Source organism: Elephantulus edwardii, unplaced genomic scaffold (genome assembly GCF_000299155.1).
Source record: "Elephantulus edwardii isolate Elephantulus edwardi_28Jun2011 unplaced genomic scaffold, EleEdw1.0 scaffold00039, whole genome shotgun sequence".
In the NCBI taxonomy this organism is placed as follows: Eukaryota; Metazoa; Chordata; class Mammalia; order Macroscelidea; family Macroscelididae; genus Elephantulus; species Elephantulus edwardii.
In genome coordinates, this window is record NW_006399789.1 from 8,927,581 (window position 1) to 8,952,073 (window position 24,493).

Sequence of the window (24,493 nt, forward strand, 5' to 3'; positions counted from 1 at the left end):
AGTGGTTGCACCATTTTACACTCCCACCAACAGTGAATAAGGGTTCCAGTTTCTCCACAACCTTGCCAGCATTTGTTGCTTGATGTTCTGTTAAATTTTGTTATTCTGACTGGGGTAAGATAATATCTCATAGTTGTTTTGTATTGTTATTTTTTTAATATGCCTATTTCTATATGTTCTTCCTCTATTAACTTGAGCATTATACATTTTTACTATTTTTAAGGAATCTTCTTGGTAAAGTGCTAAGTCCTGGGCTGCTAGTTGAAAGGTTGGCCTGCCTGTGCATCCACATGCCTACACTGGAAGGAAAATGAGCCTTCTCCTTTTATAAAGATTCACAGCCTTAGAAACGCAACGGAGGGTTGCTATTAGTTGGGACAAACTTCCTTGCCGTGGGTTTGGTTCTTGCCTGACTATTTTTTAGCTCTTGCACTAGTGAGCTGCACATTTATTCTCTTACTGTTTTGTTGTCATGTGCCATTATGTTGGAACCAACTCATAGGTGGCCCTACAGCGAGCTTTCAGGAGCTGTAAACTGTATTAGAGATTGCCCATCTTTCTCCTGAGGAGCAGCTGGTGGTTTGGATGGCTTCGGGTTGGCAACACAACTCCTTACCACACCCCCAAACTATTACAATATTAGGCCTATTCAACTTCATTTATTTCTGCCTTATGTATTCTTGAAGTCATGATATTTGATTCTATATAGATTTCTTTTCTTTCTCTCTCTTTTTTTTCCTTTTTTGTACCATCAAGCCCAATCCAGCTGCACAGGAGGAGATTGCCCCTCCTTCTCCAGTGGGGCATCTCGTGGATTCAGACCACATGCCCTTGGGATTGCAGCACAGCTTCTTGCCACTGGACCACCAGCGCTCCTGATTCTAAATAGATTTTAAATGTCATACATTACAGGGCTCCCTGATATTATAGTTGCCATTTGTGTAGTCATTATTAATGTGTATATACTCTAAAGTCTACCTTTTTGAAAATGAATTCCATTTTTCATATCAATTTCAGGGATTCCTCATATTCAGATATTGTGGTTTTAAAATGTCTTTCTTGTTATGGATTTTTAAGACTGTTAAGTTGTTTTCATTTCATATGTTAAGACATAACATGAAAGTTGAAAAACTTTAAAAAAATTAAGACATTTCCTTTGGCTTCATTATTTCTGGATTCAGTTGCAGACTTATTGCTAATGTGCATTTGTTTCCTTTGATTGCTTCTCACAGTTCCTTTTTTGTTGTGTTTTCAGTATTTCATCATGGCATGCTTTTATATAATTGTATGGGAGTATATCCAGTAAGCTAACATCTGTTGACAAATCCTGTTTGTTGTTTTTGTTTAGGTGCTGTGGAGTAGGCAATGATGAACACCCACTCTATGAACAACACATATGTGTTTTCTATTTTATAGTTTAGGTTGAATATAATACTGATCATCTTCTGGTTGATTAAACATCTTTTCTTTTGTGTCCAGTATGTTGTTAGACATATTTGAGTTCTTAATTTCATATCTTGCATTTTTCTTTCTGTTGTTATATGCCATCGAGTCACCTATGACTCATAACGACCTTATGTACAACAGCTCTGAAGCCTGCCCTGTCTTGAGCCAGTCTCACTGACTCTGACACACCTACCCCCATAACACCAGTTACTTGTCAGTTCATCTCATATCTCATCCAGGGTTCCTCTCCTGCACTGTCCCTGTACCCTACCATCATGCTTTTCTCCAAGGAATGGTCCTTCCTGGCCATGTACCCAAAGTATGTACAACAGAGCTTTAAAATCCTAACCTCCAAGGAGAAACTGGGTTTTACTCTCTCTAAGACAGACCTGTTTGTTCTCTTGATAGTCTATGGTATGTTTAATACTCTTCTCCAACATCATAACCCAAAGGCATTGATTCTTCTTCTGTCATCCTTAGTTATTGTCCAGCTCTCTGATGCATAGCATATAGGGTTTCTATAATCTCTATGTGGAAAAATCTCCATCCAATCTGTTTTGTCCAGCTTTCCTTTATTTTCTTGAACATATTAGTCATGGTACTTTTAACATCCTATGTACAAACAACAGTCTAAATCATTTATAGTTTGTCTCTTAGTTCTCTTGATTATTGTTCATTATAGTCTTGCCTCCTTCCATATTCTTTTATTTTTGCTTGCTTCCTTTCATATTTTATTTATGCTTGCCCTTGTCAATAGAATCCTATAGGTACTCAGTAATTTTATCTTTTGCTCGAGAGAATTCCCCCTTTCTTCTCCTAGTCAAATAGGATAGAATTTTAATTAGCTCGGAGCTAAGTCATAAGTTTGTTAAGACAATATCTCCAGGAGTATTCACCCACTTTCTAGTATGTGTTTTTCTGATCTTTCAGTTGTGATTATATCTGGTATTTGTGTCATTAGCCCTAAAAGAGGGTCAGTTTTGTCGTTCAGAGGTTTCCCATTTTGCTTTTAGCGTTTAACATTTGGCAGATATCTTGAGGAGACTGGCTTTGTCTTTGAGGGCCCTTAAGTTTTCAGTTTTGTCACTCCACCTCTTGTGGACATCACAGTCTCTATTAATTTATCTTGTCTTTCAGCTGTGGCCTTTTGCCAGGAGCCACAACTGGATTCTGACCCTGCTACCTTACTCCGAATTGCTATGTGTCCCAGGTGAAAAGTGAATATAAATCTGCAGTCTGCACTGACCATGCCTTCTGTGACTCATCTTTTGGCTCTTCTGTTTTACTAATACTGTACCAGCAAATAATTGTTTTATTTTAAATAAAATTTTGTTTTATATTGGTTTGCTTACAGAGTTCATATACATTGTTTCACACTGGATCGTTCCTCTTTTCTTTACCCACCCATCAAATTGTGTGACCCTATGATTAACACTCCGCCCCAACCCCTCCCATCCTCACCCCTCTGGTCCCCCCTTGGATCCTCATACACATTCTTCAATAATGGTCCTTATTTGTCTTTATGAGACTGAGATACCTATCATACAAAAAGGAGATTGCACTACCTTTTTAGATTCTTAACAGCCACCGGATTCCATTTTTTGAAGAAAATTTGGTATGAGTTTAAGATTTCAAGTGTCTAGCCTTACCAGTCAGGCTTCATGTAACTTAAAATTTTACTGGTTTTTCTTTCTCCCAGTGCTAATATGCTTGGATCAAAACCTGATTCTCAACTTCATGTCCTGACATCAGCAAATGTTCGCATGTACCAAAACAGCTGCTAGTCTATCAGCTTTATGGCTCCCTGTCTCTGGGAATTTAGTCCATCTAATCTAGTGCACTCTGGTGGCCTAGTGGTAAAGAGCTGCAATCTCAGAGACAAGCTCAAAGACACACATTGCGTGTCCACCAGCTGCTCTGCGGGAGAAGGATGGGCAGTCTCCTCCCATGCGATTAATTTACCCCCTGAAAACCTGCTGGAGGGTCAGCCGTGGCTTGGTTCTGACTCAAGAGTACACAAAACCAACAACAGTCACATAGTTTGGATATACTGCAAGGGGAGGCTGTTCATTGGAGAGGGACATCATGATTGGAAAGGTGGAGGGACAGCAAAAAGAAGACCTTTGATCAGGTGAATTGACACAGTGACAGTGGCAGTAGGCTCAAGTGTGTCAGATTGTTAAGCATGGCACAGGATAGGACATGGTTCAGATCTGCTGTTCACAGGATGGTACAAGATAGGACAGGGTTCAGATCTGTTGTTGTGCTCAACTTGACAATACCCAACGGTAGTAGTGTGTATTAGTGTATTTTGTTAGTGAACTCTGCTGGCTTAGAAGTAGATGCACTTCCAGCCCAAAGTCCTGCAATTCAAATCCACCAGCTGCTGTGCGAGAGAAATGTGAGCAGTCTCTTCCATGCAGTTTACTGCCTCTGAAAACCCCTGGACGGTCAGCTGTGAGGCACTTCCCTCTCAAGGGTACATGACATCACCACAAACAATAGTTACCATACCTTTCTGATGACTTTAAAATTTAAAATTTTTAAAAGGTTTTTTTTTTTCCTTCTCTTTATTTGGCTTGTCTAGTTAATGGGAACACTGAAGATGTAGTCCATTGAGTTGCCCTTCTAACCCAAAGATCACTCCACACTGCGGGTTCCAGATCACCAGTGGCTCTGTGGGAAAGATGGGCAGTCTTCTTTCATGCTGTTGATGGCTTCGTAAAGCCTACTGGAGGATTAGCTCAAGTCAATTCCAACTTGATGGCAATTTGTTTAAGTTTTGCATTGGATTTCAAAACAGGAACATTGGCATGCTTCATTCTATTATATTATACCCATAAACACAATTTTCATTTAAACTGAGTATTGCTTTTGGAAGATATGTAAATAAAATTCCGTGTCTGTGACTCTCTTCATTTTTATGTCATTAGATCTTGTGAGGGTCACTAGAAGTTGTACTTGACAGTGCCTTACAGCATAAACAGTGTCACTCTGTTTTAGTTTATGAGTAAATATTATATTCTTACTATGTAGTGTGCTGCTCTCTGATTTTTTTCTTTTTCCCCCTTGAAGTTCTTTTGCTAACAAAGTCTGTAATCAAGGGTCATAAAGATTGTTATTAATCTGCTGTCACAACAGTTGAGTTTTATTTCTTCCATGTGTGCAGTTTCAGATGATAACGAAGACACTGATGTGGATGGAGTTCATGAAATAACAAGTCGAGATAGTCCAGTTTATCCCAAGTGTTTACTTGATGATAACCTTGTCTTGGGAGTTTACATTCACCGAACTGATCGACTTAAGTCGGATTTTCTGATTTCTCACCCAATGGTAAAAATTCATGTGGTTGATGAGAATACTGGTCAGTATGTCAAGAAAGATGATAGGTAATTTATTTATTTTTTAAGTTGCATAACCAACTCTTGAAATTGTGGATAGTAGAAGTCCTGGTTTTTTCCACTCAAAGTTGAATTTCATTGAGACTAGAGCTGTGGATATGTAGTAAAGATTAGGTATGGGTATAGGTGTTCATTATACTGTTGACATTAATCACTGTATCTTATAGATGAAGTGAGGATTATTTGTTAATTCAGTTTAAGTAGAATGAGATTGGAGCTTCTACCAAGCTTACAGGAAGTGTCTCCAGCTCATGGCACCCCATACTTATCAAAAGATAACTAACTCCTTAAGATTTCCAGTGATTGGATTTTTTTGACGTAGATCTTGAAGCCTGTCTTTCAAAGTTCTTCTGGGTGGATTTGAACCCCAACCATCTGGTTCATAATCAAACACATTATCCATTTGTCCTACTCAGGGACTCTGTTTAATGACTAATAAGTTTATGGCATTTAATTTGCAAATCATCTTGTTTCTTAAGTAATGTGTGCTTATGTTTTGTTATGTAGAAAAATTCAGTTAAGATTCAGAAAGAGTTAGGTTGGTCCAGTCCAAAGTATAATTATAGTTCTTTTTTTGGTATAATTTCTGTGAAACAAACTTAGAGCAAGATGAAAAAAAATATTAAAGGAGAGAAAATCCCATGTAGTAATTCTACTTTGTTTGTTTGTTTGTTGTCTTGATGTTAAAACCAATGTAATAGTAACATGTTTTTGTTTCTTTGTTTTTTTATAATTTATAAAGATTAATTTATGCTTGTAAGATAGGATTCTCATAAAATGTACGTTTTAAAAAATGACTTTAAAAACTCTCACAAAATGTATATTTTTCTACATAAAAAATAGTTTATTTTTTATTATGGCTGTTCATTATTTCTGATAGTCTTTTCCCCAGCTTTTGAAATTATTATGTTGAATTGTGTTAATGGAAGTATCATTTTTCTTTGTTTTGCCTTTATTTTGAGCAGTGAACGGCCAGTTTCATCTTACTATGAGAAAGAGAGTGTGGATTATATTCTTCCTATTATGACGCAGCCATATGATTTTAAACAGTTAAAATCAAGACTTCCAGAGTGGGAAGAACAAATTATATTTAATGAAAATTTTCCCTATTTGCTTCGTGATGTTGATGAGAGCCCTAAAGTTATACTGTTCTTTGAGGTATGAATTGATTGTTGCTGTTATTTGTTGTTAAGTTGGAACCGTCTCATAGCTGACCCTCCTAGTGGGTTTTCAGAGGTAGTGGATTGCTTGGAAAGAGATTGCTCACCTTTCTCCCTCTGTGTAACTGGTGGATTCAAACCATATACCTTTGGCTTGGTAGTACAGCTTCTTACTACAAGGTCACCAGAGCTCCCTGTGAATTGATTAGAAAAATAAGTACTTTTTCATTAAATTACAAATAGCACACATGTAAGCAATATTTTTAGTAGTGCAAATAGTAGATCAGAGTTGTGTGAGAACTCAGGTCCCAGGATTTAGTGTGTCTCATATGCTATGGAGGGAGCTTTGGTGATGTAATCTGTAGGGAGGCGCACTGTGGAACCAAGGGCCGCACTTGTCTGGCATTTTGAAAATCCCAACAGCTCAGGGGAAAGAAAGATGGTAAATCTCCTGTGGGATTTGCATCCTCAGAAACCGAGTGGAGGGTCAGTTATAAGTCCATTCCACCTTGACAACAATGAGTTTGAGTTTTAATATGCTATCACTGGAGGTCTGGTGGCATAGTTCCTAGTAAGTTGTACTGATAACCCCAAGGCCACGCAGCTCAGTGTGGTTTGAATCCACTACACTCTGCAAGTGAGAAAGAGAGCTGGTCTCCTCAGAGACCATACGGAGGGAGTCAGCTGTAATTCTGAACTAACTCAATAGCAATGAGAACATACTACAGAGATAATTTACTAATTGTGTCCTTGCTGGTGATAACTAGTGTCATTAGTTAGCCCTTCAATATAACTATACAATCTAACCCTTACAACAACTCTAATACTCTTCACTGTCAAATAATAACATAATCTGTGTGAATGCAGAGCCTCTGATCCTAATCCATTTCACAAAGTAGAAGCTTATTTATCAATACCAAACTCCCTATGGGTTTATAATCTAGTTGGTAAAATAAAAAGAAGCTTAAGCAAAATCAGTTGACCAATTTAATATAATGGATAGCCAGAAATGGTCTTGAACTTGTGGGATATAGTGAGTGGAGGGTCAGAGCAATTAGGAAAAGATTTATGGGGTAGGTGAGCTGTAAAGCTGCTTTGTAGTCTTTTGCTACTAAGGACATCAAAGTTCTCAGTGTAAGTTATTCTTCCAAAGGTACTCTGCTTCTAAATGCATATACTTAATATTTGAATATAAACTTTACCCTAAAATATATTCTGTCATAGTTTGCCATAAGCAAAAGGAAGGAAACTTTCTTTTCAGTTTAAGTAATAACTGAGAATTCTAGGAAATTTATGAAAATAGCAAGGTTGTTATGACCTGAGACAGTAATCATTTTTAAGATTACAATATGATCCTTGACTTTCTTATTATCTGTGTGTGTTTTATGATAAAGATGTGCTACCACTTAAAATATTTGCTTATGCTGTGTGAGTTATATAAAGCGAAGTCGGCTTCCAATTGAATTTGTGTGTGAGTTGAACAGTTAAATGTGGTTTATATCCAGTATCAGTAAGTCTGTAACTGAGGGGCTACCTATATATGAAAAGAATTTGCTAAACAGCAGTACTATGTAGTCTTTTTATTTGCATTTGTTGTTGATTGCTGTCAAGTCAAGCACAATTCATAGTGACACTGTGAACAAAAGGCCCCTCTATAAGTATCAACATTTATCAAAGTTCATAGAGTTTCCAGAGGCATTAGAAGTGGTCAAGATAAGGTTTAGATAGATGTGTGTAGATTTAAAGAATTGAATATATCAGAAATGATGAGGATGACACACAGTAGTTGTTCATAGGGTTTCTCTGAATCATATTTGACTTGATGGCATCTAACAACAGCAGATTTGAGAGAGCTCTGGTGGCACAGTTAAGAGAGGATTGTGCTGCTGCCCCAAAGGCTCCGAGTCGCCAGTGCTTTGAATAGACCACAGGCCGCATGGGGGGAAGATGGGCAGTCTCCTTCCACTGTGATTCACAGACGTGGAGACCCGGCACAAAGCCACTGTGGGTCAGTTCTGACTTGACAGCAGTGAGTTTAGATGCTAATGATTATTTCTGAGTCTGGATTTTAAGCTATTTTGACTTTGTATATTTTTCTGCATTTTTATCTTTCTATAAACATGTAATCTGAAAGCAGAGTTCATATCTAAAGAAGGTGCACGAATGGGGTTCATATTTGTTTTTAGGCATTCTTCCATAAGGATTCCTTATCTCAACTGACCTTTTGATAAGCCTATAGTTTAGGTAGTCTCTGCTGCAAGCTATTGTGAAACCATGAGCTTTAACAACCAAAGAGGGTAAATGTATGAAGGAAATCCTCCTGGGAAGATTAATGAGAAAAATGGATCGAAAAAGATTATCTCCAACTTCAGGAAGGTGGTCCAACCAGGGACCCAGAAATAGGGCAAAGGATCATTTATGTAGACCAACTTCGTGGTTGATTCTGAGACATAAAGAAATGCTCAAGTTGAAGATTCTATGCCTAGCCTGTATTCAAACTAATAATATGTTACATTGGATTTGATAGAAATTTTAATGAAATATAAATAGAGATAATGTGAGAAAATAGACCCTCAGTAACTGGCAGAGTAAAAGTGGTACAGATGTGTTTCCTTTGCATAAGAGACAATTTTTAAGAATACAGATTATTTTTCTATTTTAATAGTGTACTACTAGAAAATATTACACTCTGTGTGACTATTTGGTGAAATAATTTTTGGAACTTACTTGCAGATTCTTGATTTCCTAAGCATGGATGAAATTAGGAATAGCTCTGAGATTCAAAACCGAGAATGTGGCTTTCGGAAAATTGCCTGGGCCTTTCTCAAGGTAATGGTTTTCATGTTCATTCTAAACCTACCTTAAAGTAAATCCAAGTCTGATTAGTTGTTTTCTCGCAAGTCAGTTTGGTTTTGTAAAAATGACTCAAGATTTAAGGTACGAGGACCTTGGTGAAGCCCAGGTGATGTTCATTTAGATTCCAAACTGTCAGATGAGCACATACTATGTGCCAGGTGCATAGTTTACTTGGCGAATGCCATATGGAAAAAGAAAGATACAATTCTGCCATCCTACATTCCGCTCACCAGATATTTATTAAGTCTTTACAACGTCCAAGCGTTGTTCTTATTAGTGGACAAAGATGACAAAATCTTTGACCCTTTGAACTACTTCATGTTCTGGTAGAAAAAGTGTGAAATGATTGGCTAACCACGTTTCCCTGTATGATTTACACTAAACTAGTATGTTGCTTAGGGAGCGCTGGTGGCCTTGTGATAACGAGTTAAGCCGTCAACCCAGAGCAGTGTAGTTTGAATCCACTAGCTACTCTACAGGAGAAAGGTGGGCAGTCTCCGCCTCTGTGACGTATGGCCTCTGAAAACCCCCTGGAGGATCGACTATGGGTCGGTTCTGACTTGTTGGCACATACCAACAGTACGTTGCTTAATTTTGATTTTCCTTAAATTCTTGTATTCATGATCTTTCACCTGTCTGTTTAATATTGATCCTACTTATATTCTATCCTTGACCCACTTTTCTTGGGTGATGTAATTTCCTTTGGCTGTCGCCTGAGTTTCATACCTACTTGGGGCACTATGAGTCACAGGCAATTCGACAACATATAATAACAACAACAAAATCTCCATACTTTTGTTTCATACTTGTTAATGTAATTATGTACTGAAAATTTATACCTGAATCTCTCCTATTAGACTGCTCCAAACTGAACATCCTGTCTGATCCTTCAATTGGTAGTGCTACCACCTGCCCCGCCTCCCAAGGCTTCAGCCTTGGAGCTGCACTGAACATTATGGTAGCTACGATCTGTGTGCGACTATTTGAATTCGAGTTCGTGAGATCATTAAATGGAGATTAAGTTACATAGCATAATTTAATTTAAAAATTAAATTATAAAAAAGTGTACACAATTACGCTGACTATATTTCAAGTGTACATGGTGTAGGGAGCTCTGGTGGCCTAGTGGTAAGAAGCTGTGCTTCAGTCACAAAGACTCACGTTTGAGCCTACTGGCTTCCCCATGGGAGAAAGATGGACAGTCCCCTGTGTGATTTACTGCCTCTGAAAACCCACTGGAGGGTCAGTTATGGGTCATCCCAACTCAATGACAAACAACAACAAGCTTGTTTTTTGGAAACCTTTTGAATCAGACAACATTAGCTAGTGTAAATCTGAACATTTTCTTTTCATCATAGAAAGTTGTAGTCTGTCTTTGTTCTTCATTCTAGTTTATTCAGTTAGTTCATGTTGGCAGTTTTAACTAAATGCTGCAGTGTCTCAATTTTTTACTCCTAATTTGCAGAGGACAGCAAGGTACAAAGACAAGGATATGCCCAGTTTAGGAAGTCACAGCCTTCAGTATGGACTGAGGCTCAATGTCAAGAAGACAAAGATTCTCACCACTGGACCAATTGGTAGCATCAGGATGGATGGCGAAGAGATCAAGGTTGTTCACAGCTTCAGTTTGCTCAGCTCCACGGTCAACACTCTTGGCACCAGCCGCCAGGAAATCAAAATACGTATTGCAATGGGAAAGTATGCTGTTAGAAACCTCTCTAAAGTACTCAAGAACAACGGTGTCTCTCTGGAGACTGAGGTGCACCTGATACAGGCCATGGTTTTTGCAGTCACTTGTTATGCATCAGAGAGTTAGGCAATGATTAGGGAGGATAGAAGGAGAATTGACACCTTTGAGCTGTGGTGCTGGAGAAGAGTATTTAATGTACAATGGACTGCCAAGAAAATAAACAGCTTCATCCTAGAGAGGGTTAAACCAAGCTACTCCTTGGAGGCAAGGATTCTGGGGCTTCGTCTGACATACTTTGGACATGTAAGGAGAGACAGGTCCTTGGAGAGGGAAATCATGCTGGGTAGAGTGGAGGGATAGCGCAGGAGGGGAAGACCCTCTATGAGGTGGATTGATTCAGTGACTGGGGTAATCGGGATGGGTGTGTCAGAGGCAATGCGATTGGCACAGGATAGAGCAGGGTTTAGGGCTGTTGTACATAGGGTCGCTATGAGTTGCAAATGACTTGATGGCACATAACAACAACAACAACAATTTGTAGAGGACAGCAAGGTACAAAGACAAGGATATGCCCAGTTTAGGAAGTCACAGCCCGTGACTTTCAGTAGACCTTTCTGAAAAGGTAAATTAATATTATTGAAAATATGTAATGAATGGAAGTTATATGAATACTCTTATGCAAAACAAGCCATCAGGAAAATACTGAAGAAAATGTCTGAGTTGTCTGTTGTTAAAATATATATTGGAACAAATGGAAAAAAAATATATATATATTGGAACAAAGGGCTATATCCTCTCTCCAAAAGGTCTTTTTATCTGTATGCGGAGTGTATAATTTGAGAAGCTGGCCTCTATGAAGAAAATGTTGGCTTCAGTTTAGGAGGAAGCCTCATCAACAATTCAGTGTTAACCTCAAAGAGAGGAGGATTTGAAACGCTTGCTGCTGAAGGTCACAGACTATAACCTTCTATATGGATTACATTTCAAGATCAAGAAGACAAAAATCCTCAACCACTGGACTGATGGACAGTATCATGATACATGGAGAAAATAATGAAATTGTCAATCTCATTTTACTTGGATCCCCAGTCATCCTTAATGCAATAGACAAGAAATCAAAAGACATACTGTTTTGGGAAGGTCTGCTGTCAAGAACCTTTCAAAAGTACTGAGGAGCAAGAATGTCAGTTTGAAGACTAAGGTGCCCCTGATTCAAGCGGTGATCTTTTAAAGTTACTTGCTATGTGTCTGAAAGCTGGATGGTGTATAAGGATGACAGAAGAAGAATCATGCTTTTGAGGAATTATGTTGCAGAAGAGTGCTGAATATCCTATAGATTCAAAAGTACAAACAGATATGTGTTTTGTTCTGAAAGTTGCTGTGGGTTCTACTCAGTTTGATGGTATATAACAACAACAGTGGTTAACTGTTGGTTCTTTGTAAATCATTCTAAGCATGCTGTATTAATATTTCCAAAGGAGACTCTGACAGTATTATTTTATTGAATGCTTTTCTCATGAGTGAACATAACATTGTTTTTCCTATTTTAAGCTGCTAGGAGCCAATGGAAATGTGAACATCAATTCAAAACTTCGCTTACAGTTGTATTATCCACCTACCAAACCTCGATCCCAAACAAATGCTCTTGAGATTTTTGAGTGGTGGTCTAAATGTCCAAGAAATCGTTATCCATCTACATTATACGTAACTGTAAGAGGATTGAAAGTCCCAGATTGTGTAAGTTAATAGCACAAATAAATGCTTATTCTTTGATTAGTGAACTTTTGTAATACCTTAATGTTTTGAATTTCTAAAAATAAGATCTCTAGAATATCTGTGTGTGTAGAATAAAAAAATAACTTTAGAGGTTACTTACTAACTTTATAAATATAACTGGTAATTAAGTATTTTAAATTATTTTAAGTATTAAATGCAGAATTCAATGTTAAGAAAATTTTTCTGTCATAAGAGTGGTTTTAAAAAGTTGAAAGATAGAAAGAGTTAGCAAACATTTTTTTTTCTAAAAGACTTCCTGATATTTTATGCTTTTGTGGGCCAGAGAGTCTCTGATATTTCTGTTCACTATTACAGCATGAAGTAGCCCCAGTGAGATATGTAGACTCATTTAAGTGAATGTACCTGGCTTTGTTCTTACCAAACTTACTTTGCCAAGCGGAAGCTCTCTTTTGTTTACTCCAAAGCGGGTTGCAATGCTAACTGAAAGGGGGAGTCTCTCTGGAGGTTCATATTCACCAGTGGCCTCAAGAGGGAGAGGTGGGCAATCGGAATGCAGGTCCTAGTCCCTTAGTTTGCAAATTCCTGATTTATTAAAGACATATTTTCACTATATTACTGAAATGATTGCTAAACAATATTTCTATTGCTGTTTTATGTAGAGTAAAGATAAATGGTCCTAAAATTAAGTGAAATTAATCAAATATGACTGATTTTTTTTCAGATCAGTTGTACAGTTAATAGTCTATAACAGTGACCTTAAGATGGTTTTGCATTGATTTGAGTTAAACCACTCTGAAGTAAAAGGTTTTTAAAAACTAGATTTCAGAATAATCATTTCTGTAATTTTAACACCTGAAATATAGTAATCTAGTATCATAGCATAAATTGTACTAGATATTCATTAAGAAGACTCAGTAACTATAATAATGGATTTGAGGATATCAGAGATCATAAGATTGGTTCTTAGGGTAAGGTTTTTATCTTTTGTTCACAGGGTTGCTAGCAAACACATATACATAAAAAACATTGGGTTCCTTTTTAAAAAATTAGGTTCTTTTGTTTGTTTGCTTAATGGTACTATAATTTTAAATCGTACACTTGGACCTGCTGGAAGTCTTGAGGATGACGCTGAGTAGAGTAAGGCTTGTGTCTGTTCATAGGATCATTGGGAGTTATCGTGGTACTGATGGCACCTAACAAAACCAGTGTTTTCAACTGAAGAGTCCCTGGGTACTTAGTGCAAATGTTTAAGCAGTTGGCTACTAACCAGAAGGTTTATGATGTGAGTCTCCCTAGGAGCAACTTGGAAGAAAGCTGTTGACAACTTTATGGATAACAGTTCTGCTCTGATACATATGGGGTTGCTATGAACTGGAGTAAATATTTATGTCATTTCTTTTGTTATTTCATTTTAAAATAATTTACAACATTAAATACATTCACCAAAAGCATACAAAAGTAGAATAAATTACAAATTGTTTAAAAGTAGATTTTTGTGATGTACCTCTTATTCTGGACTGCTGAGCAGGGTGAGGTAATTGTACAACAATGAATGAATATTTTTTTAAAAACCCAAAATATGAACTGGGAGAGGGGATAAAATGTGTAACAATGAATGAATAAAAATCTGACTTTTCTGGTAAACTTTTGTTAAAATCACAATTAAAATTAAAAACTTTATTTTTTAAAAAAGTAGATTTTTTTTTTTTATTAGTAGATTCTGGATTAGAATTTCAGAATGTCTCCATGTCTATTTTTTCATTTCTATATTTAAGACAAAAATGGTACATGCTAGAAAGGTGAAAAAAAATGAACACAATATACAGCCTTTCTCACTATTGTACCTTTTTAGATAAGACCATCTTACCGCTCTATGATGGCTCTTCAGGAGGAAAAAGGTCAAGCTGTGTACTGTGAGCGCCACTCAGAGTCAAGCCCAGTCGACTCTGAACCTGGATTGGAGGATTCAAAGGAAGCAGTTAAGTGGAAGCGGCTACCTGGACAGGTGAAGTATTTGCTGTAACAGTGCAGTCACGCTCCTAGAGTATCTTAACTTGCTACTGAAACATCTGGCTTGTCTTTGTTCCTACCCATAATGTAGTCTTTTCATTACTTCAAGAAATGATGTAGAACGCTTAACATACACATAAATGCCTTATTTTAGACTCTTGCTTTGGAACCTTACATAAGAAAAGGTACAGATTTTTGGTGTTTGTTAAAAAATGTGTCTTTGGCTCTTGTCTGCTGATAATAATTTTTCAGAGCCACTGCTTTTTCCTCGATCACATTTTAAAGGCATGGTGTGTACATGCATTTCCTTCTAACACAAGTTAAGCAGCATGTAAGCTTTTACTAAAATATTCTTACTTGGTAAACATTCATACTTCCTTTCACTTATTTCTTATGTTTTGATGTTTGTTTTTATTGTTTGTTGTTTTTCCTGTTTAATTAATTTTAATGGACGTTTACAGAGACTTAGGGTTTCCAGTCATTCATTGTTGCACTTTCCTCCCTGCCCACCACCTCCCCCCAAATTCACTCTTCTCCTTGAAAAGTAAAAGAAAAGCTCTTTCATTGTTATGCATTCCCTTCCCCCAAGTCCACTCCATTGTGCAGCCTTCATTTTGGATTCCTATTATGACAGTAATATCCAATCATATATCCCTCATCTGTCTCAACGCAGTATACATCATTCCTCCCCTTCTCTGCCTTCCCTTAACCCCAACGTTAGTCCTGTTTTACAACAGTGGCCCTGTGCAATATTTGTCCTTTTGTGACTGAGATATTTTACTCAGCGTAATGTCCTCCACGGTCATCCAATTTGCATAATATTTCATCATTTCCTTGTTTTTCAGTGCTGCATAGCATTCCATTGTGTGAATATACCAGAGCTTCTCTATCCATTCGTTTGTTGGTAGGCAATTGGGTTGTTTCCAGCTCTTTGATTTTGTGAACAAAGCCGCTATAAACATGGGTGTGCATATATCTGCTTGGGTGGCAGTTACGGTTTCTTTAGGGTAAATTCCCAGTAGTGGAATTGCAGGGTCAAATGGTATTTCTATTTGCAACTTTTTGAGAAAGTGCCATACCGCCTTCCATATTGGTTGCACCATTTTACACTCCCACCAACAGTGAATAAGGATTCCAGTTTCTCCACAATCTCACCTGCATTTGATGTTTGCTGTTCTGTTAAATTTTGCTATTCTGACTGGGGTGAGATGATATCTCATAGTTGTTTTTATTGTTTTTTTTGTAAAGAGTGGAGTGGTTCATTTTATCCCATTGAATCCTTTCCAAATTTAGTTTACCAGAATGTATAATATGTTGATAAGAGTGATTACTTACCTACAGCTCTTCATGTTATGTTTTGCATCACATTAGACTGTATTATTGAAGCTATTTTTATAGGGATAGTCTTACGTGATTTTAATGAGAGTTTAATTATTTGAAGAAAGTTGTTGTTACATACTGTTGAGTTTGAATCAACTCAAAGCTAATCCTCTGGTGGGTTTTTGGAGGCTGTAAATTGCATAGAAGAAGATTGCCAATCTTTCTCTTATGGAACAACTGGTGGGTTTCAACTGCATGCCTTGGAGTTTACAGTGTAACTCCTTAACCATTAGGCCACTGTTGTTTTATTATTATGTGCTGTCAAGTCAGTTGTGACTCATAGTGACCCTGTAAAGATTAGCCCTGAACCCTGCCCTATCCTGAGCTAATCTCACTGTCTCTGACAGACCTACACCCTATTATCCCAGTTACTATGTCAATTCATCCTATCCTGGGTCTTCCTCTCCTGCACCTTCGAAGCATGATGTCCTTCTGCTAGGACTGGTGCTTCCTGGCAACATACCCAAAGTATATCAGACAGAGCAAAATCCTTGCCTCCAAGGAGCAATCTGGCTTCATCTTTTCCAGATGTGTTTCTTCTCTTGGCAGCCCATAATATGCTCAACAATCTTCTCTAGTAGCAAAGGCATCAGTTCTGTCATTCTTAATCATTGTCCAGCTCTCAGAAGTAAAGCAAGTAATTGCGAAGACCATGACCTCAATCATCAATCAGTCTACAGGTTCAGTGCAATCTCTATACAAATACTGATGCCATTCTTTAATGAAATGGAATGTCAGTTTCCAGTTTTATAAGGAAAGGAAAGAGCCTCCAAATAAACAAATTATTACTGAAGAAAAAAAAAAAAAGTAGAAGGTATTATACTCCCTGAATTCAAAACCTTCTACACAGCTGTAGTAATCAAGGCAGCTTGGTACAGGTACAGTGAAGTGGCAAATGAATAGATCAGTGGAATACAATCGAGAACCTAGAAATCAGCCCTTCTGCATATGGTCAACTGACCTTTTACAAGGAGATTAAGTCCACTAAGTGGGGAAGCAAGAACCTCTTCAGCAAATGGTACTGGCAAAATTGGACTCCTGGAGAAAAGGAAAGCAAGACCCACACCTCATACCAAACACAGAAATCAAATCAAGCTGGACCAAAGACCTAGGGTTTAAACCAAAAACTATAAATCTCAATAGGAAGAAAAATTGGAACAAATCTACAAGCCCTGATCTATGGCACGAATAGACTTCCAGCACAACTGAAAACCTGTAATGATGAGAGGATAAAATTAGAGGGATGGGATTCTCTAAAAAGAAAATCCTTATAAATATATAACAAAACAAAACACCTTCTCTAATAGAATGAAAGAGAAGAATGAAATAGAATAGCATGAAGTAGAATGAAAAGAAAGTCCACAGACTGGGAAAATACTTAGCAGTGACGCACCTGATAAGGGATTTATGGCTAAAATTTATAGACTATTCCACCACATCAACAAGAAAAAGAAACAACCCAAACATGAAAGGGACAGAAGAGATGATAGAGGCTTCACCAAACAATGAAGTCATAAGGACAACAAATTAAAAAAAAAAAGCTCAAAGTCACTAGGTGTTTTTACTGTTGGTATGTGCCATCAAGTATGACTCATAGCGACCTGTGAACAGCAGATCCGAGCCCTGTTTTAGCCTGTGCCACCCACATAATTTCTGTTTAGGGAGATGTATTGACACTAGCTATTGGAGAGAAACAGATGAAAACTGTGTGATAATGTCTCCCCCCAGCAACAATAGCATGGTACAACAGGACAGCAAGCGGCAAATGCTGCCAGGGATGTGGTTGTTGTTGTTGTTGTTATGTGCCGTCAAGTCGTATGCGACTCATAGCGACCCTATCTGTGCACAACAGCCCTAAACCCTACTCTATCCTGCGCCAACCGCACTGCCTCTGACACACCCATCCCGATTACCCCAGTCACCGAATCAATCCATCTCATAGAGGGTCTTCCCCTCCTGCGCTGTCCCTCCACCCTCCCAAGCATGATGTCCCTCTCCAAGGACCCGTCCCTCCTGGCAACATGTCCAAAGTATGTCAGACGAAGCCCCAGAATCCTTGCCTCCAAGGAGTAGCTTGGTTTAATCCTCTCCAAGATGAATCTGTTTGTTTTCCTGGCAGTCCATGGTACATTCAGTACTCTTCTCCAGCACCACAGCTCAAAAGCATCCACTCTCCTTCTGTCCTCCCTAGTCATTGTCCAACTCTCTGATGCATAACAAGCGATTGCAAAGACCATGGCCTGTATCAGGCGCACCTTAGTCTCCAGAGAGACACTGTTGCTCCTGAGTACTTTAGAGAGGTCCCTAACAGCAAACTTTCCCATCGCGATACGCTTTTTGATTTCCTGACTGCTGGTGCCAAGAGTGTTGACTGTGGAGCCGAGCAAACTGAAGCTGTGAACAATCTCAATCTCTTCGCCATCCATCCTGACGCTGCCAGTTGGTCCAGTGGTGAGAATCTTTGTCTTCTTGACATTGAGCCTCAAGGCAGGGATGTGGAGAGATTATAAATCTCATACATTACCATCAGGAGGGCCCACTTCTTGAGAAAGGACATCATGCTCAGAAAAGTAGGGGATCAGTGGAGGAGAGGAAGACCGCAAGGAGAGGGATTGTCACGATGTGCATCAGGGGCGCTGAGCACAGTGGAGATTGTGCCCACGGCCCCAAGATAAGGCAGGCCTCTGATCTGTTGTACATGGTGTCGCTGAATTGGAGTCAACTCCATGGCATCTAACAGCAAAGAACGAATACAAGATGTACAGTCAGTGTCTGTGTGACGTAGCGACTGACAAGGCTGTCAGGAGTGTTAAGGCGAGGATTTTCATGGGTTGACTCGGGGGCTGCAACAGTAGGTTCAAATCCAGCAACAGTTGTGAGAATGATGCAGGGCTTGGTGTGAGTAGGAACCATTTCCACAGCACCCAACCACCACAACAGCAACCACAACACAACAGTTGTTATGGTGAAACATACTCAGTGTGTGCCATGCACATAAAAACCTTATTTCAGGCTTTTGTTTTTGGGGGCCTATTATTGGTAGCACATAGCACATAACTATACTGCCCCAGTGGTGTTTGCCTAGGGGATTTTATAGGGTAGAGTTTCCTCTGTTGGACTCTCATCCAGAAGCACGAGCAGCAAGTGATCATTGCATTTCTTAACGTTTCCTGCAGTTTATAGTCCTCTTTTTATCCCCTTTACCATTTTCCAAATAATTTATTGGAAAGTGGAATAAAAATATAGGTAATGTCTCTTCCATGTTACTGGCATTAGCACCGAATGTCTTTTTGGCTTCTCATCCTTCTAGTAATGGTTCATGTCTCTGCCTCCTGAGGTACTGCTAACTCTTTTATTTTTTCATTGATATTTTAATGAAAGTTTACAGAAAACTTGGATTCCCATTCATTCATTGTTGCACATTTTCCTCCCTAACCCTCCACATTTCTCTTTTCTCCTTAAAAAAAAATTCTTTCATTGTTGCACAGTCTTGAACCTCTGTGTGAAAAAGCTGAGACTTAGAAAGCAAGTCTGAGTCTTTGGTGAAGACCAGTAAGCTGAGCTTGACCCTCTGTATAATCCCTACTAACTATATATAGCTATTAATACATGTAACTATATATAGTTAACAATTATTACTCATTATTAATTATCTGAAATACAGTGTATAGGAATGATTGTATGAAGCACAATGTAAAGAAAAGATTTGCACTAAGAGAACAAACAGGTTCCTCCTAGAGAGGGTGAAGCCAGGATTCTGAGGCCTCATCTGACATACTTTGGACATGTTGCAAGGAGGGACCAGTCTTTCGAGAGGGATGTCATGCTTGGGAAGTGCAAAGAGAGTGTAAAACACAATGTATATGAATGAAACACAGTGTAAATCAATTACTGTATGCAAACCAATTTTTTTTAAAAGGGGGACAATACACTGCATTGGAAGAAATCTGCTGTCAGGGACCTCTTAAAGTGCTGAAGGACAAGGATGCCATTGTAAAGACTAAGGTGCACCTGATGCAAGCCATACTATTTTTCTGTTGCTTTCTGTGCTTCTGAAAATTGGACAGTGAGGAAGGTGAAAAAACCATGGATGCCTTTGGACTGTGGTATTGGGGGAGATTATTGGCTGTATTTCAGACTTCCAAAAGAACATACAAATCTGTCTTGTAAGAAATATATCCAGAGTGTCCCTCCGAGGCAAGGATGGTCAAAGTTTGTCTCACTTACTTTAGGCATGTTGTGAGGTGGGGCCAGTACTTGGAAAAAGACATTGTGTTGGCAGAGCTGGAGGGTCAGTGAAAGGGTAAAAGGTGCTCAAGGTGAATTGACATGGTGACGAGCACAGAGAGTCGAACAAGCCACTGTAGAAATTGGAATTCACAACTAACATTTGCATTTTAACGTGTCCTAATTTATATTTTTAAATGCATGTTTTGTAGGCTTGCCGTATTCCAAACAAGCACCTCTTTTCACTCAATGCAGGAGAACGAGGGTGCTTTTGCGTTGCTTTCTCTCACAATGGCAGAATCTTGGCAGCTGCCTGTGCCAGCAGGGATGGCTATCCAATTGTCTGTGAGTAACATTCTCTTCTGCTTAATCTGATTGTTGTCTATGTGGAGCACAGGCCTTGGCTTTTGAAATTTTCTGGAATCTCTGTTTGCCTCATCCCAGGTACTACTGAATGAAAGAAGATAGATTTCCATAAGTGCAATAACAGTCTTCTTGTAATAATGCTGTCTTTGTCTAGATGGTATCTTTTCAGAAATAGGATAATCAAATGGAGGTTCTAAGTTTATCGATAATTTTTGGTAAGCATGTATATATTAAGGTCAGAATGTGAAAGCTAAGTTTCATAGGTTTGATTAGTCAAGTTTAGTTAATGAATACCAGTGATCATTTTAATTATGGAACCTCCAAAGTTTCTTACGCACCGGACAGTCAGAAACCTGCATGTGAGCACAGGGCTCCGTGAAACTTCTCCACATTGATAGGGGACTCAACTGAGAGACCAAAACCAAAGGAAGCCATGTTTCCAAGAATGATTTCTGTTCATTTCTAGGTTAGCTACTATGTGTGTATATGTGCTTAAAGTATATATTAACATACTTTTCTAGACTTGAAAGAATGACAATCTTGCCCTTTTTGTTCAGTAATGAATCTCTGCTCACTTTAGAAGGAATAGCCAGACCCCCACAGACATCTCTCTGAGCATATAATTGTGTTGAATCTTTCTTGTCTTTACACAGTTTGTTAGTCTTTGGCTAATTCAGTGTCTGGATTTCAGAGGAAACTCATAATTTAGTTGTTTGGAATAATGTTGAGGAACTGCCTTGCCGGTTCAAGGAGGTGGTTCAAAGCCACCAATTGCTCTGCAGGACAAAGGTGGCCAGTCTCCTTCCTTGCTCTTGACTGCCTTTGAAAACCTACTGGAGGGTCATCTATGAGTCGGTTCCACCTCGACAGTATACAGCAGCAACAACCACTCATGTTATAATTACACTATTTTGAAAATTCACCAGTAATTGTGTCTAGGGTTAAAAAGATTCTTAGGACATGTATCCCAAATATTAAAGTGAGAAATGTATCCCAAATATTAATAGTGAGGTCCTTCTTTTGGGCAGTGGAAGGATTTTTCATTCTGTTTTGTATGTTTTCTACATTTTCTGCAAAAAACCATGTGTCACTTTTCACGTGTCACTTTTCACTCAAGACAAATAAGCTTATTCAAAATGCTAAATAGATGTAGATGTACTTCCAAGTTAAATCTCAAACTGTGAAAAAGAGCATAAGCTTATGAAACTGGCTAATCTGAATTATTAGCTATAACTAGTTATTTGTGTACTCTTAGAATTTTCTAAGACAAAGTCATGTAATCTCCAAATTAAGATAATTTTCGTTTCTTTCCCAATCTGGAGAACACTTTTTAAACTCTTATTTTACCAGCAGAACCTTTGTAGTCAGAATGTACATACATTTGTTTTCTATTTGACTTGAAGGTGAAAGCTTTCATTCTTTTGACATTATGTATGAAATCAGCTGTGGGCTTTTTATAAATTCCTGTTGTCAGCTTTAGTTGCTCTTGTCTTCTTGCTCTTTGGATGTTTTTATTGTTAAAGACGCTGTGGTGGCATCGTGACTAAGTGCTTTTTTGCTCCCTAAAAAGTTGATAGATTGACTCTAGCAGCTCCAAGGGAGAAAGCTGGCAGTCAACTTCCGTACAGATTTATAGCTTTGGCACTTGAACATTTCCTCAAAAATCTGAACTTAGATATCCCATATGACCCAGCTTAACATAAATGGAGATATGGTACACCTGTGTTCACAGCATATTCAAAATAGCTAGAAAATGGAAACAGCCCAAATGCCCGTCAGCAAGCAAATGGGTTGAAAAATTGTGGTATATTCGTACAATGGGATACTATGCATTACATAAGCAATGATGATTTTGTAAAATACTATATAACATGAAATAGTCTAGAGAGCATTGTGCTGAATGAAAGAACTCAGTGAAATAAGAATGAATACTGCATAAGACGACACTTGTAAAAATAAGAGAATAACTGAGCAAGGTATGTATAAATACTCAAAAAAGGAAGTGGAGAAGGGGGCCCAGAAAAAGGTGAAGGGTGCATGTCACTGGGATAGCAGAATTTCAGGGGTCGATGGGGAGGTGTTAAGGGATAGAAAAGATTCAGTGCGGACTTGAAAAGATGAGATGATACTAGGAAAGTTGTTGTTGTGTACTGCTGAGGACTGACCCATAGTTAACCCTCCAGCAGGATTTTAGAGGTAGTTAATCTCATGGGAGGAGATTGCCCATGTTTTTCCTGTGGAGCAGATGGTGGATTTGAACACCTTCAGGATTACAATGCAACTTCTTACCATTAGGCCACCAGAACTCTGATAATAGGTGTAGGTCAATAGTAATTTATTATATGAAACATAATGTATATGAATGATTGTATGAAACACGAGTACATGAATGAAACACAATGTATATGAGAGACTGTATATAAACCAATAAAAAATTTTTAAATTATTTATAGCTTTGGAAACCCTATGAGTAAATCAGAGTCAGCTCTACAACAGTAACTTCTATTATGAAAGTGTATTATATTTTTTCAAATAACTGCATCTAGTGAAATGACCATGTGAGTTTTCTCCTTTATTCTATTAACATGATTTGATTTAAACCAATTTCTTAGTTGAACCAACCTTGTGTTGCTTAAATAAATCTCAGTTGCCATGGTATGTGTATTTCTTGTTATATTTTATATATTTCTCAATTTGATTTAGTAGAATCTTGTTGAAAATTATTGCGAAGGATACATTTGTAATGTAAGGGAAACTGATTTGTCATTTCCCTTCGGGAGTTATAGAGGACTACTGGTCTGTTGGGAAGTGTCCTTTTCCCTTTGAAAATTTTTGGACTAGTGTTTATAAAGGATTGAGAAATAATTATTTTTTAAACTTTTGTAGAATTTACTAGTGAAGGCATCTTACCTGGGCTTTGCTTTTTAGGCAAGTTTTGTCACTAATTTAATCTTTTGTCCTAAGTCTTTTTACATATTTATTTCCTCTTGAGTCACTTTTAGTAGCTAGGGTCTTTCTAGAAATGCCCACATTTCATTAAGTACTTTACCTAAATTTATACTAGCATACAGTTGTTTATAATCCAGACCCATTGGTGCCAAGTATCTTCCATCTCACAGCAGTTTTATAGAACAAAGCTGTTACATACTATTGAGTTGTAACTGACCCATAACTGACCCATCAGCAGTTTTTCAGAGCTAGTAAACTGTATGGGAGAATATTGCTTATCTTTCTCCTGTGGAGCAGCTGTGGGGATTCAAACCATGTGCCTTTTGGGTTGACAATGCAGCTCCTTAACTCTTGGCCATAAGAACTCCAAAGTAGTACTGCCCAATGGGATTTCCAAGAATGTAATCTTTACAGAAGCACAGACTTCCATATCCTTCTCCCACACAGCAGATTGTAGGTTCGAACCACTAACTTTTGGTTCACAGCAGAATACTTAGCCAGTGCATCATCAAGGCTCCTTATTGTCCATAGTTGTTCTATTGTTAGGTGCTGTCGAGTCGGTTCGCACTCATGGTGATCCCATGTACAACAAATTGAAACCCGGTGGCGTCTTGCAACTTCCTCACAATCCTTGCTGGGCTCTAGGCCATCAGTACACTCATTTAGTCAGTCTGTCTCATTAACATTATTCCTCTTTTTGTTTTTAATTTTTTTTTTATTTTATTGTTTTTGTGTGAGTGTACCGTCAAGTCAGATCTGACTGGTACAGGAGGAGATTGTCCCTCCTTCCCCGACAGAGCATCTGGTGGATTCGAACCGTGCGCCTCTGGGATTGTAGTTACAGCTCCTTACCACTAGGCCACCAGAGCTCCCCTATTATTCCTCTTTTTAACTGTTCATTTGCTTTTCCAAACGTATGATTTTCTTTTCCAGAAACTTACTCTTGCTGATAACAAACATACCCAAAATAAAGGAGTCAAAGAACAGCATCCTTGCTGCAAAGGAGCGCTGTGGCTACATTTCCTTTCCAAAAGGATTGTTCTTTTGACAGTCCATGGTGTATTCTGTACTGTTCATCAACACCACAATAAAAAAGGCATAGTTTTCTTTCGTCTTCCTTATTAATTATCCAATTTTCATATACATATGAAGCAGTTGAAAATACCATGGCATAGGTTTGGCCTACGTTTATCTTTAAAGGTCCTTAAAAGTCATTAGAAGCAGGTTTATCCAGTTCCATACGTCTTTTGCTTGCTTGCTTTTTTTTTTTT

The 24,493-nt window shown here is 38.2% G+C and overlaps 1 protein-coding gene across 1 annotated transcript in view; it reads left to right on the forward strand.

The window, feature by feature from the left end:
- Positions 1 to 24,493, forward strand: part of AHI1 (Abelson helper integration site 1) — a 202,890-nt gene that overhangs the window by 21,027 nt on the left and 157,370 nt on the right. Inside the window, exons 5-10 of the mRNA XM_006885009.1 lie at positions 4,616 to 4,835; positions 5,813 to 6,005; positions 8,741 to 8,836; positions 12,105 to 12,290; positions 14,143 to 14,295; positions 20,120 to 20,252. Of these exons, the coding sequence (XP_006885071.1) occupies positions 4,616 to 4,835; positions 5,813 to 6,005; positions 8,741 to 8,836; positions 12,105 to 12,290; positions 14,143 to 14,295; positions 20,120 to 20,252 (981 nt within the window). The remainder of the gene's footprint in view (positions 1 to 4,615; positions 4,836 to 5,812; positions 6,006 to 8,740; positions 8,837 to 12,104; positions 12,291 to 14,142; positions 14,296 to 20,119; positions 20,253 to 24,493) is intronic.